General features: G+C 28.3%; 1 protein-coding gene across 5 annotated transcripts; it reads right to left on the bottom strand.

Moving 5' to 3' along the window:
• Positions 1-1,020: 1,020 nt before the first annotated feature.
• On the bottom strand, positions 1,021-16,051 carry LOC127277282 (disks large homolog 5). Of its 5 annotated transcripts, XM_051298274.1 has the most exons (14): positions 15,772-16,013; positions 15,107-15,208; positions 14,305-14,322; positions 13,424-13,568; positions 12,682-13,030; positions 12,049-12,468; positions 10,751-11,803; positions 10,004-10,689; positions 8,877-9,904; positions 7,355-8,333; positions 6,884-7,128; positions 6,320-6,549; positions 5,678-5,897; positions 1,021-5,245 (listed from the first exon to the last, which is right to left on the bottom strand). In XM_051298274.1, exons 2-14 carry the CDS (start codon positions 15,147-15,149, stop codon positions 5,139-5,141), a joined length of 5,523 nt encoding a protein of 1,840 aa, XP_051154231.1. In that variant the 5' UTR covers positions 15,150-15,208; positions 15,772-16,013; the 3' UTR covers positions 1,021-5,138. The 5 variants fall into 5 exon arrangements, with proteins under 5 accessions (XP_051154231.1, XP_051154227.1, XP_051154226.1 ...); XM_051298270.1 differs by having other exon boundaries at positions 8,877-10,689; positions 15,962-16,051; XM_051298269.1 differs by having other exon boundaries at positions 8,877-10,689.
• Between the last annotated feature and the right edge of the window lie 143 nt (positions 16,052-16,194).

The raw sequence follows: 16,194 nt of genomic DNA, 5'->3' as shown, positions 1-16,194 counted from the left end.
AGAATAGTTCCTCTTTTTTTTGTTTTTTGTTTTTAGTACAAAGTCGTGTCCCAGTAGAAAAGTGGACTTTCTAAACTCACCTACTTTTTGCCTTTTCATTTCTTTTTCTACATAAAAGATGACGATTCATTTCCCCATTCGTATTCACTAATTATTATTGTGATCTCGCTCCTTTTTCTATTATATACCCTGAATCTATTTTAAAAAACCTGACTTTTTTTGTCAGATTTTTTTTTTTTTATTAAAACAAAAAAAAGTAGTTAAAAATCTCAAAAAACAATTTACAAAATAATTTCATGGAAATTTTAATTAAATTTCGAGTAATGAAATATATTATTTCATTTAATATATAATTATTATTAAAAATTATTTGAAAATATTTCAATTTCTGAAAATCTTGGAAAAAATATTCAGATTGATTTTTGAAATCATATATATATATATATATATATATATGTGAGGAAAATTTAATTTTCCGTAAAATCTAAAATCACTTCGAAAATTAAATTTATCAATTTCAAAGTCATTTAAATCACAGAAGGTACGGACTAATTTTCTAATTCGAAATTTTTTTTTTTATTTATTTGCAATTCGAATTCATTTTTTCTATGTTTAATTAATTATATGATTAATTAACTAACTAATTAATAAAATTATTAATTAATTTGTTAAATAATAATTTAAATGATAAATTAACAAAATTCATCAACATTAATTAATTAACTAATTAATTAAACAATGAAAAAAATATTCTAATACAAATTGACAACATAAAAAGAGTTTTTTTTTTCTCTATGGGACAATTAAAAATGTATCACAACCATTTCGAAGGCTAAAAATTCGATTTAATTTTCTAATTCGCAAAAATCTAAGACTATTTTCTTTTTTAATAATCTCACTCGCTTATTTTCCAATTTCTTTTCTTTTTTTTTTTGGAAACGAGCTCCAATTATACGAAGACTGTATTTGGCTTTTATATATAATTTCAACAAGTTTGAGCATTTTTGTCTTGTTCCTTTGAAAAAAAAAAAAAAAAAAAAAAAATTAAATCGAAAAATTCACTAATCAACGAATAAAGTTCTATTTATTTTTTCTGAATTTAAAAATTATACTTTCACCTGCAAAAGTAATGATCTACAAAATGCATTGTGGGAAATAAAGTTTTACTTTTTTTTTTAGCAAAGTTCTCGAAAATTATCTGGATTTTGGAGAAAGATTTTTTTTATACAATTTAAAAAAAAAGTTTCGTTTAACGCCATAAAAATGATTGATATTAATTTTGAATATTTCTCATAATAAATTAAATTTAAATTATTTAATGTAAATTTAAAATTAAATTTTAATTGAATAATTTGAATTTTCAACAAGGAAAAATTAAGTAAAAATAAAATCCAGAATATTTTCAAGAATTTTAAAGATATTTTTTTTTTTTGAAGAAACCTACACCAATTACAATATTTCTGTCTATAAAACTACAACAAGAGAAATTGAGAGGCGGAAAATTGTGATCCACCAAGAGAAATTTGAAGAAAAACCCGAAAACACCAACCAGAGAAGAATATACATAGAAGAAGAATAAGAAGAAATAGAAGAGAATAATGAGAGCATTATAGAATCACGGAATAAAAGTGAGAAAAAACATGAAAAAAGAAGAAACATATTGTAAATTGTAGAATACTATTCGAAGACTAGTCGTGATTTCCGTCATAACGATCCCAAGTCGGACTCTAAAAAATGAAAAAAAAAAATAATAATAATAAAAAAGTAAAATTCATTAGAATCCTAAACGTGGATCAATAAAACGTAATCTACGTTTCCGCTTCTTAGCTACGCAGTATATCACCATTTACGCTTTAATGATCATCGTAATAATAGTCATTTTTTTTTTTTTTTTTTTTTTTTTTTTCTTTTAAGTCGAGATGAATGCACCTGGCTTTTATATGCTAAATTGAGTTTTTTTTAAGGTCGATATAAATTATCGTAACATTTAACTTAACTGTTTTCTGTTCTTTTCTTATTTAAAAAAAAAAAAAAGAAAAAAAAAATTAAAATCGTGCTTGATGCAGAATATCAAAAGTGCGTCACTAAGTATATTTTATATATATTTATATAACTATTTTCATATATACACAAGGCGTGTCAAACAAGTTTCCTGATTTTAAAACAATAAAAATTCCTCGTCGAATTTAATTTTTAATTAAATTCCAATAAATATATATATATATATAAAATGGATTCTCCTTTGACTCGTCTCGTTTACAATATTAATTAAGGCGCATAATTATCGTTGAAATTCGAATTATTTCATTTATTCGATTTACAGAATTTATAACGAACGATTTGTAAAAATATTAAAAGCTACGGTACATTTGGTAAATTAATTATTGAATTAATTCAGTTTATTAATATATTATTGACAACACTTTTTCTTGTATTTTTATTTTATTCCATAATTAACACAAATTATGCTTTTTTTTACTTTCAGGTTTTTCATGAATTTTTGCTTATTGCTAATTAATAATTAATAATTAATATTAGCAAAATTGTAATTCACAAATAAAAAAAAATCAACAAATATCTTTTTGAAAAATATTTTCATTGAAATAATTTATAAAATTTTTAAAATAATAATTTAATAAATAATTAATAAATTAAAAAACATGTTAATCAATAAATTACATTAATTTTCATAATAAAAAAAAAATTGTAATAAATCAATCGATCATTAAAAATCCTCAAAATTGCAAATAACTGAAAAATTAAAATTTAAAACAATAATCACGCACATTAATTATATTAATCAATAAATATATATATATATATGTGTGTTTATTTACACATACTATAATGTATTTTGTGTCTGTATATATACGATGCCGATAATAAGTGAGTATGGTCCGATTTTTAAAGATGATATGTCATCAAGTATTATAACTTTTATCACAGCGATGTGATTAAAAAATTCTCATTTATCACGTTTCTAATATTTTGTTTAAAAAAAAAAAAAAAAAAAAAAAAACAGTTTCACAGAATGTTTACTAAACTCGGAAAAAAACACAACAAATTCTAATTTTCTTTTACAATGAGAGAAAAAACATTATAAATCGTAGGTATACAATAAAATTCAATTTAACATTATTTAATCTAAAATTTTCTTTTCGTCTCGTTAAATTAAAATTTAAGAGAAAATTTGTTCCATTCCCTAATTTCAATATTTTATAAATATTTTTATACTTAAAAATTGTATGATTATAAATAATTATAAATAATACTAATTGAATAATTAAATTCAAAAAAAAAATTCCAAATTTTTGTGACAAAATTAATTTTAATCTTAAATTTGTTAAAAAATGTTCATAATTTCCGGTCAAGTAAAACATTCTCGAAACCAATAATAATGTGTAAGTTAACTTCGATTAAATCTCGTGTTAGTGACGAGATTAAAAAAAAAAAAAAAAAATTTCTCAACCCAAAATCGTAAGAAACAAAAGGAAAAAAAAAGACTAAATTTCTAATAATCTCGTCCTCATTTGCCTATGAAAATTAAATTAATAATTATAGAACCCCCCCTCCCCCTAACTCCATTAATTAAATATCAATATTCTTTTAATTTTTGGTCTCTAGTATGTAACTTACGCCTATATATTATTGTTTTTTTTTTCCTTTTTCTTTTTTTAGATAGAAAACTCAATTTGACGATGAAAAAATTCACAATCTCGACAATTACGAGTCGCACTACCCAAAAGTTTACCTCAATCACTGAATAAAAAAAAAAAAAAAAAAAATACTTTCTTGAGATCATATAAAGAAAAAATACATCGGTTTTTTTTCAAATGCAAAAAAATAAATACAATACAGAAGTGTCAATAAATTGAAAAAGAAATTTGCCAACAAAAAAAAATTTGATTTGTTGACTTCTAAGCAGATCAGTGATTAAGGAAACTTTCTTTAAAAAAAAAAGATTTTTTTTTTTTTTTTTTTTTTTGGTAGGCTCTTCGATATAACAGTGTAACAAGTACCGTAAAGAACGGTAATAAAAAACAATTCTTATCATATTAAATACGTATTTACGTTACTCTTGCACCATTGAGGAGCGCTTTTTATAAGCACATTCAAAATCCCCGTATGTGTATTTATAAATACGATTAAAGGCGAGGGGGTTAAAAAAAATCCCCTTTTTAAATCGATAATCTGTACAAAAGCGGCGAATTCTTCCCTAAATCATCAATAATATAATAATAATAATAATAATAATAATAATAATAATATTTTTTGTTAGTCGCGTTAACGATGTCTACATACACAATATTTACAGAAAAAACCGAGTGTCAAAAAAATCAATTCCAGCAATTCCGTCGCTCTATACGTCTAAAAAAAAAATCTATTCCAAATGAATAATTTTTTTTCTACCTCTATTAAATGTCAGACTGTATCTTTTTTTCTTTTTTTTTATAACAACAAGTCTTAACAACAATGTAACAAATTACTCTCGATAAATTTTTCATTTAGATACAGTCGCTCACTTTTTATGGTCTCTTTGAAATTTTCACAGACTGCTTCTATTTTTTTTTTTTTTTTTTTTCTCACTAAGCTATTATTGTGTTTCTTTTTTTAATCTCCCCCTTTTGAGACTTAATAGAAGATGGCGAAAAAAATTTTCAAAACAATTATGAATAATAAAAAAAACGACAAGTAGAAAAAGATGGCAAAGAAATTTTCAAAACAATTATGAATAATAAAAAAAAAAAAAAAAACGAGAAATAGAAAAAGAAAAATGAGAGAAACGAAAAAAAAGAAGAAGATGCAGAATACTGCCATCGTGATTAGAAATATGAAGAAAATAAAATTCTATCTAATAGGGGGACAAAAAAGAAAAAGAAAAAATTGAAGAAAATGTAAAAAAAATGAAAAATCCTGAAATCACAACCAACGAGATTTGTTTATACCCGAGCAAGAATTCTTTTTGATGAAGAATAAAAAACTTTCTTTTGCTCTGAGAATAAATTGGCTCGAGACCATAAATAAAAATATTTTTTTTTTTTTTTCTTTAAGAATTGTACGCATAGTTGAGACGAAAGGGTCCCCCGATGGAATTAGATTGATTTCCACTGCGGTTTGTTGGGACCCCCCCTTAAATGTCAGGGAGGCCCTCGAGGTACCCATAATGCTTTGCTTTGCTCGTCGTCGACGGCTGCTTTTATCTGCGTTACGATATATGCGACACTAACTCCAGCAGGAATTATTGCTGCAAAAATAATATTTTTGTTTAAGGATTTTTTTTTTGTTCACCTTACAATTTTCCACGAATAAATATTCTCAGCCTCGTGTATTTTTAATAAATTAAATTAAATTTGATTTAAAAAAAAAATCTTTAAAAACCAACAATGCAATGATTATACTTACATTGCATGTATACAAAATAATTCCCTAGATATGGAAAATTTATTTTTCCCTTGATTTAAATTAAAAGACAGTTTTTTGGAAAAAAAATTTCTTACAAACTAATTAATAATGAATAATAATATTCATTATTATACTTAATATTATTTAAATATTGAGTAAAAAATTATATAATTATAAATTTCGTTGATAAATTGTTAATAAATTTAAATAAAATATTAAAAATATTTTATTATAAAATTGAAAAAAAAAGGAAATTAAAATTGTTTTTACTTACATGAGATGAAAAATCGATATTCGGCCTCTGATTTGAGTGCTTGTTCGTACATCTCCTTAGCTGCCTTGGCGCTAACTTTTTCGCCAGGATACCTCGAATCTTTCACCTCCTTTATTTGCTTTGTGCTCTTGAATTTAATCAATAGAACGATAGGATATATTTGATGCCTATGAAGTCTTTCAATTGAGGCAATTGATATATCCAAAAGACAGTGCGAATTCTAACAAAAAAAAAACAAATGATTAATAAATTTTATTTAAAAACAGAAATTAATTTTAATTTAATTTTAATTTAAACATTAAAAAAATAATACAAAAATATAATTCATTAAATCTAATTTAATTACAACAAAATTTTATAAACTGAAAAAAGAACTTTAGTTTATTAAAACAATAAATATATTAGCGCTGAAAAATAAGGAAAATTTTTATCTTTTTCATAATGTAAAAAAATTGTAAATTCCAAATAATGCCAGTAAATGCATTAGTATTCTTTAAAAAAAATTAAATAATCTAAACATTATTAATTAACAAAAAAAGAAAAGATGTTTTTTGATTTATATTAATATTATATAATATAATAATGGAAATAAATAATAATAATTAATAATAATACGTAAAGAAAATATTTAAAATTGTCTACCTTTTCGCAAATGTCCTTCACTGCCTGAACAGTTGTGCATTCGAAGTAACTACCTTTCTTTCTGTAATCAACATACAGAGAATCTCGCAATCCTTGCTCGAGAGTTGCTTGCGAACAATGCATTGCTTCCGGTAGACATCTGGTGAATTGTCCCGGAAACTCCTGAAGCAGTCTTCCCAGAACGCATTCACTGAATGGACCAATTATTAAAATTGGTCTCAAAGCTGGATCTATAAAGGCAACAATTGTAAATTTTTTTTGTATTCCTCAATATTTTTTAAAACTAAAAAATAAAAAATTTTTCTTTAAATAATATCTATTTTTGTCAAAATGGTTTCAAAAAAATACATTTTTTTTTCAAAAATAGAAAAATTTTCAATGTAAAAATAAAGAAACATATAATAAAACATTTATATAATTTTTTTTAAAATTATTTTCTTTTAAAACAAAAATAATTTTTAAAAAAAGTAATATTTTATATAATTTTACTTTTTGTTAGTAAAAGAAAATTTTTGCAATTGTTTTTTTTTTTTTTTAATTAAATAAGTAATTAAAAATATTTACAGTCAAGTCGTTCAACTCGTTGATAACTGGCTGGTAAATTTTCCTCATTGAGCGTTCCACTGTCACTGTACCATCCCATATTGACGCCTGTAAGCTGCGAAAGTTCCTTGCTATCTCTGCTGGAAGATCGTTGATGCTGCTTTTTTCTACGGAAGAAACTGCGCCTAGCACTTGTTGTTCCTCTCCTTCCGGCGTCAGTTTCCAAATCACCAAGTGATCTTCTCAAAAGCATTTCCTCCTCAACTCTAAGAAATCAAATTATTTTCATAATCATTAATTACTTTTTACCAGTAAGAATTTTTTATTTTTCTTCAATCATTTTCTTTTATATATTATTTAAATTAAATTTTTAAAATAGTTTTTCAATAAATAATTTAGAAATTAGATTTAAATCGAAAAAAAAATCGCATTTCTTTAAAAACATGATTTTAAAATATTGATGATTAATTTTAAAATGAAAATTGATCTTACTTATATTTACTGGGAATGATGCCGCAGGTTTGTCGTCTTCCAGTTTGATCAACAAGCCAAGCTCTCCAGTGTCCAGGCGTTCCATTAAACATTGTATTATCAACATATAAAATATCATCTTTATTGAATCTCAATTGTAAACTATCGCCAACATCACCGGTACGATCGAACATTGCCTTCACATAGAAACTATCACCAGGTTTATCCTTAACTTCATTATATCTCTCGGGTATAAATTGTGCAATTAATGTCACTTTATCAGTGGGTCTTGCCAATTCCAATGCAGCTTGTTCAGCAGTCGCTTGCCTTAAATCAACACCATTATATTCAAGTATACGATCACCAGTTCTTAATCCCGATTTTTCCGCTAAACATCCCGGTTGAACGGAATGAACAAATATTCCAACTCCATTACCACCAACGAGCGATATTCCTAAATTGGAACATTTTCTCGTTTCAATGAATAAATAACGCGGTTCACTTGGTGGCACTGTTGCTTTTTGCGTTTGATCCTCTTGCGTTGGACTACGAACTGTTGCATTTTGTCGTTGCAATGTTGTTGCGGCTTGATTAATTTGTGCACGTGTCAATGTACCCGTTGCACTTCGCAACGAATCTAATGTCGCTGAATTTCTCATATTTTCAAGTGTTGCCGAATTTCTTAATTCTGGCTTTCTAATATTAATATCAAGCGACGCTGAACTACGAATTTCACGATCACGATCCTGTGTATTTCTCACGTCTAACGATGCTGATGCACGAACTTCACGTTCACGTTCTCTATCGCGATCACTTCGCATTGTATTCAATGATGATGAACCATCACGTTCAGGTTCTGATGATTCTAATGGTTCGCTCGTTGTTTTTCTAGGTGCTTCCGGACTATTGCATGGTGTTGGTGATCCACTACGACTGCCAGCTTCTTCGCCACCCGCTTCCGATGAACTTGACGATGCTGAACCATCTTGTTCATTGAATTCTTAAATAATGGAAAAATAAAAATTTAGCAAATAATTTTACAAAAAAATTCACATTTTCCTTTAGAATAATAATTATTTAAAAATATAAATATATTAATAAATAAATAAATAAAAAATTAGATAAATGTTTATCATATTAAAAATACTTAAATCCTCTGAATTTGATGCAGCAAGAAAAAGCTTCAGATTAATTAATAAATATTATAGTTATTAAATATCCAAAATATATGCAATATACAATTAATATTATAAATAATTTGTCAATGGTAAATATTCTACAAGGATAAATATTTTCAGGACAATGAATATTTCTACAAAGGGCAATAAATACTCTAATCTAAAATTGCAGAAACACATTTTTTAAAAATTCAATTTTTAATATAATTATTTCCAAAAAAATTTAATTGATAACGAATTAATAAAATATGAATTCTAAAATTTGGAAAAAATATTTGTCAGTTTCTGCAATTATAGATTAAAAAATAGAAAGAAAAAAGACAATAAACAATTAATGAAAAAAAAAAAGATGAAATAATACTCACTTTCAGGACTATACTGGACCAGCATCGTTATTGAATTACCACATTGTCTCAAGACATTAGCTGCCAATTGATAAGTAGCACTTCTCATATTAATTCCACAGACTTCCAATAATTGATCGCCAATTTGTAATCCAACGCGTGACGCTAAACTATGTTCAGAAACAGTTGATACAAAAACTCCACCACCATCCAAACATGAGATTTGAATACCAAGTGGTTCGACTGATTTATCAATATAAACCCTTCTTAATTCACCACTACCACCACCTGTTCCTGGACTCAATACCTCAACATGAAATGTTGGCATTGGACTTCCTCTCTCTGATGTTCTTTCAATACTACCCGTTGATAATTTACCAATACTATTTTTTGGCGTCACACTTGGATTCGATGGTATTCGAAAACGTTGATTTTCCTTTTTTCTTGGAAATGTACCGCCCTCATAGCCATGTGTATAAGAAGACGGTGTAACATCATATGGATGTGTTTTATTACTTTTATGACAATGAAGATCAGCCGATGGTGTATATAAATGTTGTCCAAAACCAGATTGCGGTTGAGGACTATAAGGTGGTTCAAAACAAAAAGAACGTGCATCGGGAAGGCCAATAGACTCACCCGATTGTGCCGAGGGTAATGATGGTGGTGATGGATAACGTGAGAATAATGAATTTTGTGGATGTGGATGCGTATAAGGTGGATATGAAAAATTACTACCAGCTAATTGTTGTCGTGGTCCAGTTGTTGATGATGATGATGAACCAGTTCCCATGATACCACTATAAAGTTGTGAATGTGCACGATTATGCATTGATTCTGTTGTTCCATCGTTTGGCAAATATTTTGCCGTACGTTTCTTTGCATAATAATCCAAATCCTTGCTTGATTTCACTGAAAAATCAATGCTCGTCTCCGATGGCGCTAACGTTGATCCCAAATCGAATTCACTTAATTTTTTCTCCTTTGTATCCTTGAATTGAACACCGGGCGTAAAGGATTTTTGACTGAAGAGCTGATGACCTGATTTACTGGTATCCGAAATAAAAACAGTATGCCGATTACTGGCATTGGAAAAATTAGTCAAAGGAATGGGGTTTGAGATCCTATTGTAATTATAACTCTCGTACTTGGGTGGTTGATTTAGAAGAACGCTGAGTGGTAGACGTTCCTTTGTTTTACGTGGATGGAGTATTGTTCCCGTTCCATTTTGCAATAGAGGTCCACCACGTGCTTTTGGCCATGTACCGCCATTTTTCTCCGCTTTCTCAGCACCGCCTCGACGTTTACTTCGTTTTAATACTCCATTATTTGCTTTTTTATGATAACTCTCAATCACTGAATCGAGTTCCGCTATTGCGTCCTGTTCCTGTTCAAATGTACTCGGACTCGAATTACGATGACGTTTTTTCTTTTCCTCACGATCCTTACTGTGTCGTCGTCCTCGAACAATGTCAATTTTCTCCCTTATATTATCCCAAGCGTTACTAATTCCACTTGCCTTCTCTCCGCTTACCGATTTTGACACTTTATAAACAGTTCGATCGCCAAAATTCGAGGCAATGTAGCGACGATCATAATCATCGGAACTTGTTTTCAACATTAGACGCTCATGTTCCGTTTGTGAACAACTATTCACCATTTTTTGTTTCTCCGGACTAAAACTCCCATCAAGGGGCATCGAATCAGAACTTGTTACTGTTGGCAATGGAATTCCCTTAAGTGTCGTAATTGTCAGCACATCCGAGGAATTGTCATTTAAAATCGCCATTGCCTCGTGCGATGAAGTTACATTATCCATCGGTTTGCTATTTATCTGCAAAAAGAAAATTAAAAATAAAAAAAAACTTGCGAAAAAGGATAAAAGAAAAACTTACGTTCAAGACCCGATCGCCAACTGCAAGATATCCGTCCTTTGCCGCTAAACTTCCGGGCGAAATTTTTGAAATGTAAATCCCAGTCTCGAGATTAATTCCATGTGGTACGGAACCAACTGGCAATTGTGTTGTTCTCAATGCTCGACGATTCATTCTTCTTCTTCGAACAGTCAACGTAGCGGGACCAACAGTTGACGAGCGTAATGTTTCCAAAACCATTCTCGTCGATACAGAAGTACAATCAACGTTATTCACTCTCATTATACAATCATTGACTCTCAATTTTCCATCCATTACACTACCCTGTATTACTTGCGCCACATAAACTCCAGTATCATTTGGATAATGTGGATTCTCCCTTCCGCCAACAAGCACCAAACCTAAATCACGATCCGAATCAAAGCAAAGCCTTCCAAGATCATGATGAATTGTCAATACATCCCATTCATTAACTTCCGTTTCAATACCACTTGTTCTTAATAAATGATCACCCGATTCAATTTTCTCCTTTAAATCTTTTAATTCTTTTAAAATTTCATTTCTTTGCTTTTTAATATTATCAGAATCTTTTAATGCACTCGCCAATTCAGAAACTGCTTGATCACGCTCCTTTTGTCGTACATCACAAAGTGATCTTATACTTTCACGTTCAAGGACAATTTTATCACGTTCACTGAAAGCCCAATCGCGTCTTCTTTTCGATACCTCAGCTTCTTGTACAGCTTCCTCAAGATCCGCTTGCAATGTATCGACAAATTTACGCAATTTATCTAATTCAAGATTTGCTTGATCTAAATTAACCATACGTTCTTTTTCTCTTTTCGCATAATCACGTGTACTTGTATCTTTTTCAACTTCCTTATTTGCATTGTCCTTCTCACGACTATAGGAATGAAGTTCCAAACGATTTTTATAATCACGATTTGCACTCTCGGAGAAATCGCCAAATTTCTGTCGTAATTCGTTGCATTCTTTTAAAGCCTCATCACGATCATGTAAAGCCGATGAGATCTCTCGTTGTAATGTTTCAATTTGATAGGAAAGTGTCTTCTTCTGAAAACAGGGCATTTTTTTTTTTTTTAAATTTACAATATTTTCAGCTTTTGGATCGACTTTAAGAAGAGTCATCACCTTTATTTTGACCCACTTAAATTTAAATTATTAATGAAATTTAAAGGACTCCAAATAAAGGTGGTGACTCACCTTAAGGCACAAAAAAAAGTCGATTTATATTTCAAAAATTGTGTTCTAGTTTAATAAAAAAAAAAAAGGCAAAATAATGATAAAATAATTCTTACTTCATCAACGAGTTGTTTATTTTGATTTTCCAAATGCGTGATGTGCGATCTCGCTTGTGCAAGATCCTCGCCTAGTTTTTCAATTTCCTTATGCACCGTGTCTCTCTCGCCCATAATTAAACTATATTCTTGTAACGCTGCATTTCTTTCCTCTGTTAAACGTTTCATATCTTTACTTGTCTTCATACGATGTATCATTGCATTATTAATTTCCTTCACAGCTTCCTCATGTTGTTGTTGTGTTTTTGCAAGCGCTTCCTGATATTCTTTTTTCTGACGTAATGCAATATCCCATTGACGAATTGCCGCCGTACACTGTTGTTTAAATCCATTTCGTTCTCTAACAACAGTATTTCTCTCCTGAACAACTTCTTCATTTTGTGTTCTCAGTCTTGCAACCTCTTCTTGTACCAATTCCAGCTGCAATAATTCATTTTATTTCTTATTTATACAAAAATTTTTTATTGAAATAAACAAAATTTTTATAAATAAAAATAAAAATTGGAAAAATTCCCTGCTCGAGATAAAATAGAAACAAGAAAACAAAAATAGAAGAGAAAAATAATAAAATAATATGAAAAAAATCGATTATCGAATATGAAAACTATAAATAATTATTATTAGAGCACAAACCTGATTTACAACGTCAGAATGAGATGATACGAGGTCATCGTATCGTTTTCTCAGGGCATCGTTCTCATCCTTGACGGCCTCATATTTACGTAGTGTCGATATATAATGTTGATTTATACTATCGCTATTACTTCCATCAGCGACAAGGACTTCCTGATTTTTTAATCTTAATTCCGAAACTTCTTTTTGTAAACCCTGTACCTCACGATCGAGACGTTGATTATCATTAATAAGTTCACCGTACTTGCCACGAAGAGCTGAACTCTCCTGTGAATTTGCTTCCAATTGATTCATGGCTGCTCTATGCTGTGTTCGATAGTATTCCAATTCTTTCATAGTATGCTCATACCTATCATCAGAGAGAGAGAGAAAAAAATGCGTAACATTAAACATTATTCGATTATTGATTTTGTTTTCCAATATATTGTGTGTGTATGTGTATGCTCTATTTATATAGAGCAAGCAAAAATAGAACTGTAAAACGATGGTCATGAGCAACAAATGAATATAAAACTAGGTCTCGAATTTCCAAATAGAAAAGATAATTCAGAAAAAAATCAAATGAATCAAAAAGAAAAATTTCCGTTATTTTCAATTCAAAAGGGAAATTCAAAATTTAAAACTAGAACTGAAAAAAAATTAAATATTGTAATTAAAATATAAATTAAAATAAAAGACAAAAAATTGGTCAATTAAATAAAACTAAAAATTGAACAAAACAAAACGGAAAAAATGAACAAACCGTCGAATAGTTTCGTTGTGCTTATGTCTAAGGAGTTGAAGTTGATGCATTGCTTGCTCGCATTGATTCTGTAAACCGTCATAGTCCCGACATTCAAGGCCCCGAACAGGACTTCCGACACCGCCGTAGCCTCCGCTATCCCTCTCTACATGCGTTAAAATGAAAACAAAAAAAAAATGCAGGGGAAACACAAAAAAACAAATGTATAAATTAAAAAAAAAAACAAACTTAAAATAATGCACAGCAAATTTAGTTGTTTAAAAAAAAAGAAATTGTTTCCAAATTCTCTTTCGTATAAAAATAAAAAAAAATAATAGAAAATGATCTTCATTGTAATTCAAAGAAAAATTAATTGAAATTAAAATTCGATTCATATGTACATAAATTTTATTAATAAGTTGACTTTAACTCTCGAACAATTCAAACTTTTAGTAGAGAAAAAAAAAAGATTATGATGAAAAATGATTTGTGACGTTTAAATCGATTATGATTTTGATCTAAAGTGAAAGACTTGTTATCAGAGTTTTATATTGACAATAAACAATCTAAAAGACATTCGGGTAAAGAACAAAATTTCTATATTACTATAATAGAGGCTAACAAAATTATATTGTTAAAATTATCACAATATGGAAATAATAAATAATATAAAAATATATGAATTAAATACGAAAAATGTAATAAATAATAATTAAAACAAAAAAAAAAAATTAATATAATTTGCAAAAGGAATTTGAAATATCGAGAGAAAAAAATTCAAAATAGAGATTTGAATTTTGTGCAGTATCGGCAATGAAAAAATAAAAATTTGAAAAAAAACAAAGATTTGCGAGCATGGATATTAAAATTTTCAGTTTTAATAATGTAACTCGAATTCTCACCCATATTGAGAGCTCCATCTGAAAGAAAAAACAAAAAATTATTTTCAGAAAAATTAAATACAATCAAAATATATTAATAAAAAAAAATATTGGGAAAGATTCGTATTTTGATAAAAGAGAAGAAGAAAATAATAATTAACTCGTTACAGTGTCTAAAACAATATAATTAGAGAAATGTTTGCTTTCACCAGGAAAGAAATCATGGCTCATGCATGTAAGCATCTTGATTTACTATTTTGTTGCATTAGTGAAACTAGAAATTAAGAAATTATAATTTCACTTTATGTGTGTAAGTTTTCAAATTTTGTACATTAATATTCAAAAACAATTTTTCAGCGATTTTCATTTTAAATTATAATTGAAAAATGTTTATTTTTCTTTGTTTTTCCGCATAATTGTCAAAAAAAAAGAGTAATTTTTCTTAATTTCAAACTACAAATTAAAAACTAATTTCAAAAATATTAATTCTTTTCGAAATTTATTCATCTAAATCAAAATTGAATTTTGTAATGATATTTAAATATAAGTTAAAAGAAAAAAATAATAAATGTTACAAAATGAAATTTATTGATGTAAAATTGTAAAAAAAAAATTGATATTTTGCAGTTAATCCTATAAAATATATAAACATTGAAAGTTGTAAATACAATTTTTGAACAATGAGAGAATTTTAGAAAAGCCATAGCGATAAAAATGAAGAAAAATTTCGGATTTTAATTTTGTAAAATAACAAAAAGGAAATTAATTGAAAGTTAAAAAAAAATGTTAAAGATATAGATATTTTTTTTTTTTTTAAACTTACCACTGCTACCAGCACTGTCCAAGGAAGACGCACCAGAAGCCATAATCCCCGATGAAACTCAACCTCGTCCACTAGTGTAGCAATATAATCACTAGGGTTCGCCTGAAAAATAGCGATGCGCTGTACTTCACGGAAGAGCGAACCCTTTGTGAATTAATAAAAAGTATAGCCTTCACAATGACAATTCATGTATAGATAAATAGGCCTTCGCGGTTGTTAGAAATAAATTTTTTTTTTTTTTTCATTTTCATAAGAACCCACGAGACATTCATATTGAAAACACTGCATTTAAATGATATGAGAATTATTGACAATCGAAATTAAATAATTGCAAAACCATTTCCCACCCCCTTAACACCCGTTAAAGAGAATTGTGTCTTTAAAAGCAATATTTTTTTCCATATAAAAACCATTTATCGTACAATAGTGGGTAGGAGGAAGGGCGTATGTTTTCAGAATGGTCGCATAGGAAATTAATCTACGTTTTGATGATGTGTCCCCCCCCACGAGAGAATATGATGAAAACTTTTTTATTGACACCAACTTTTTCAATTATTAATTCACAATTTTAGGTTATGTGAATATTGAAGAATAATTTTTATATTGCGACATGCTTTTTTAGTAATCAAAGAAACACTGTGTTAAGAAAAAAAATGAGATCAAACCAGTTCTTGTAAAGACGATTCCTATTGCTCATCACAGTGGGAACTGATTATTTGACCATTGCGTTGAAAAAACTTGTTGAAATTATGTTACTTTAATGTGAACAAACGATTACCACTAATCACTGCACCATTCTTCATGATTCACAACCAATTATTTAAACATTTTAACCAACATTTTAGAATTGCTCACCTACGGCACGTCTGACAATTAGCCATTTTCAATTTTCATTAGTTAGCTACCATAGAATATAAACTGGAAATCCATGGAAATGGAACAAATACGGCCTTTCATTGCCGGCAGTGCAAGTTATTTTATTAGATAGTTCGAGTTTTCGCCGTGGTGGCGCTCGTATCGTAATTTGAACGATAATATTTAAATTTTTTCTCTTGTTTTTTTTTTTTAAATTAAATAGATTTATTATA

The sequence above is a fragment of the Leptopilina boulardi genome, unplaced genomic scaffold (assembly GCF_019393585.1).
Source record: "Leptopilina boulardi isolate dan_hultmark-lab unplaced genomic scaffold, ZJU_Lbou_2.1 LbouV2_165, whole genome shotgun sequence".
Taxonomy (NCBI): Eukaryota; Metazoa; Arthropoda; class Insecta; order Hymenoptera; family Figitidae; genus Leptopilina; species Leptopilina boulardi.
The sequence above is the reverse complement of the archived record's forward strand: the minus strand, read 5'-3'. Positions and strand labels throughout refer to the sequence as shown.

Excerpts from the sequence above, each read along its gene's own strand:
- LOC127277282 (XM_051298270.1), bottom strand. The coding sequence starts at position 15,149 with ATGGCTTCTGGTGCGTCTTCCTTGGACAGTGCTGGTAGCAGTG. Across the intron at positions 7,129-7,354 it reads ATCATTCCCAGTAAATATAA|AGTTGAGGAGGAAATGCTTT; the intron begins GTAAGATCAATT and ends TTGATTTCTTAG. Across the intron at positions 5,246-5,677 it reads ATATCGATTTTTCATCTCAT|CAATAATTCCTGCTGGAGTT; the intron begins GTAAGTAAAAAC and ends TTATTTTTGCAG.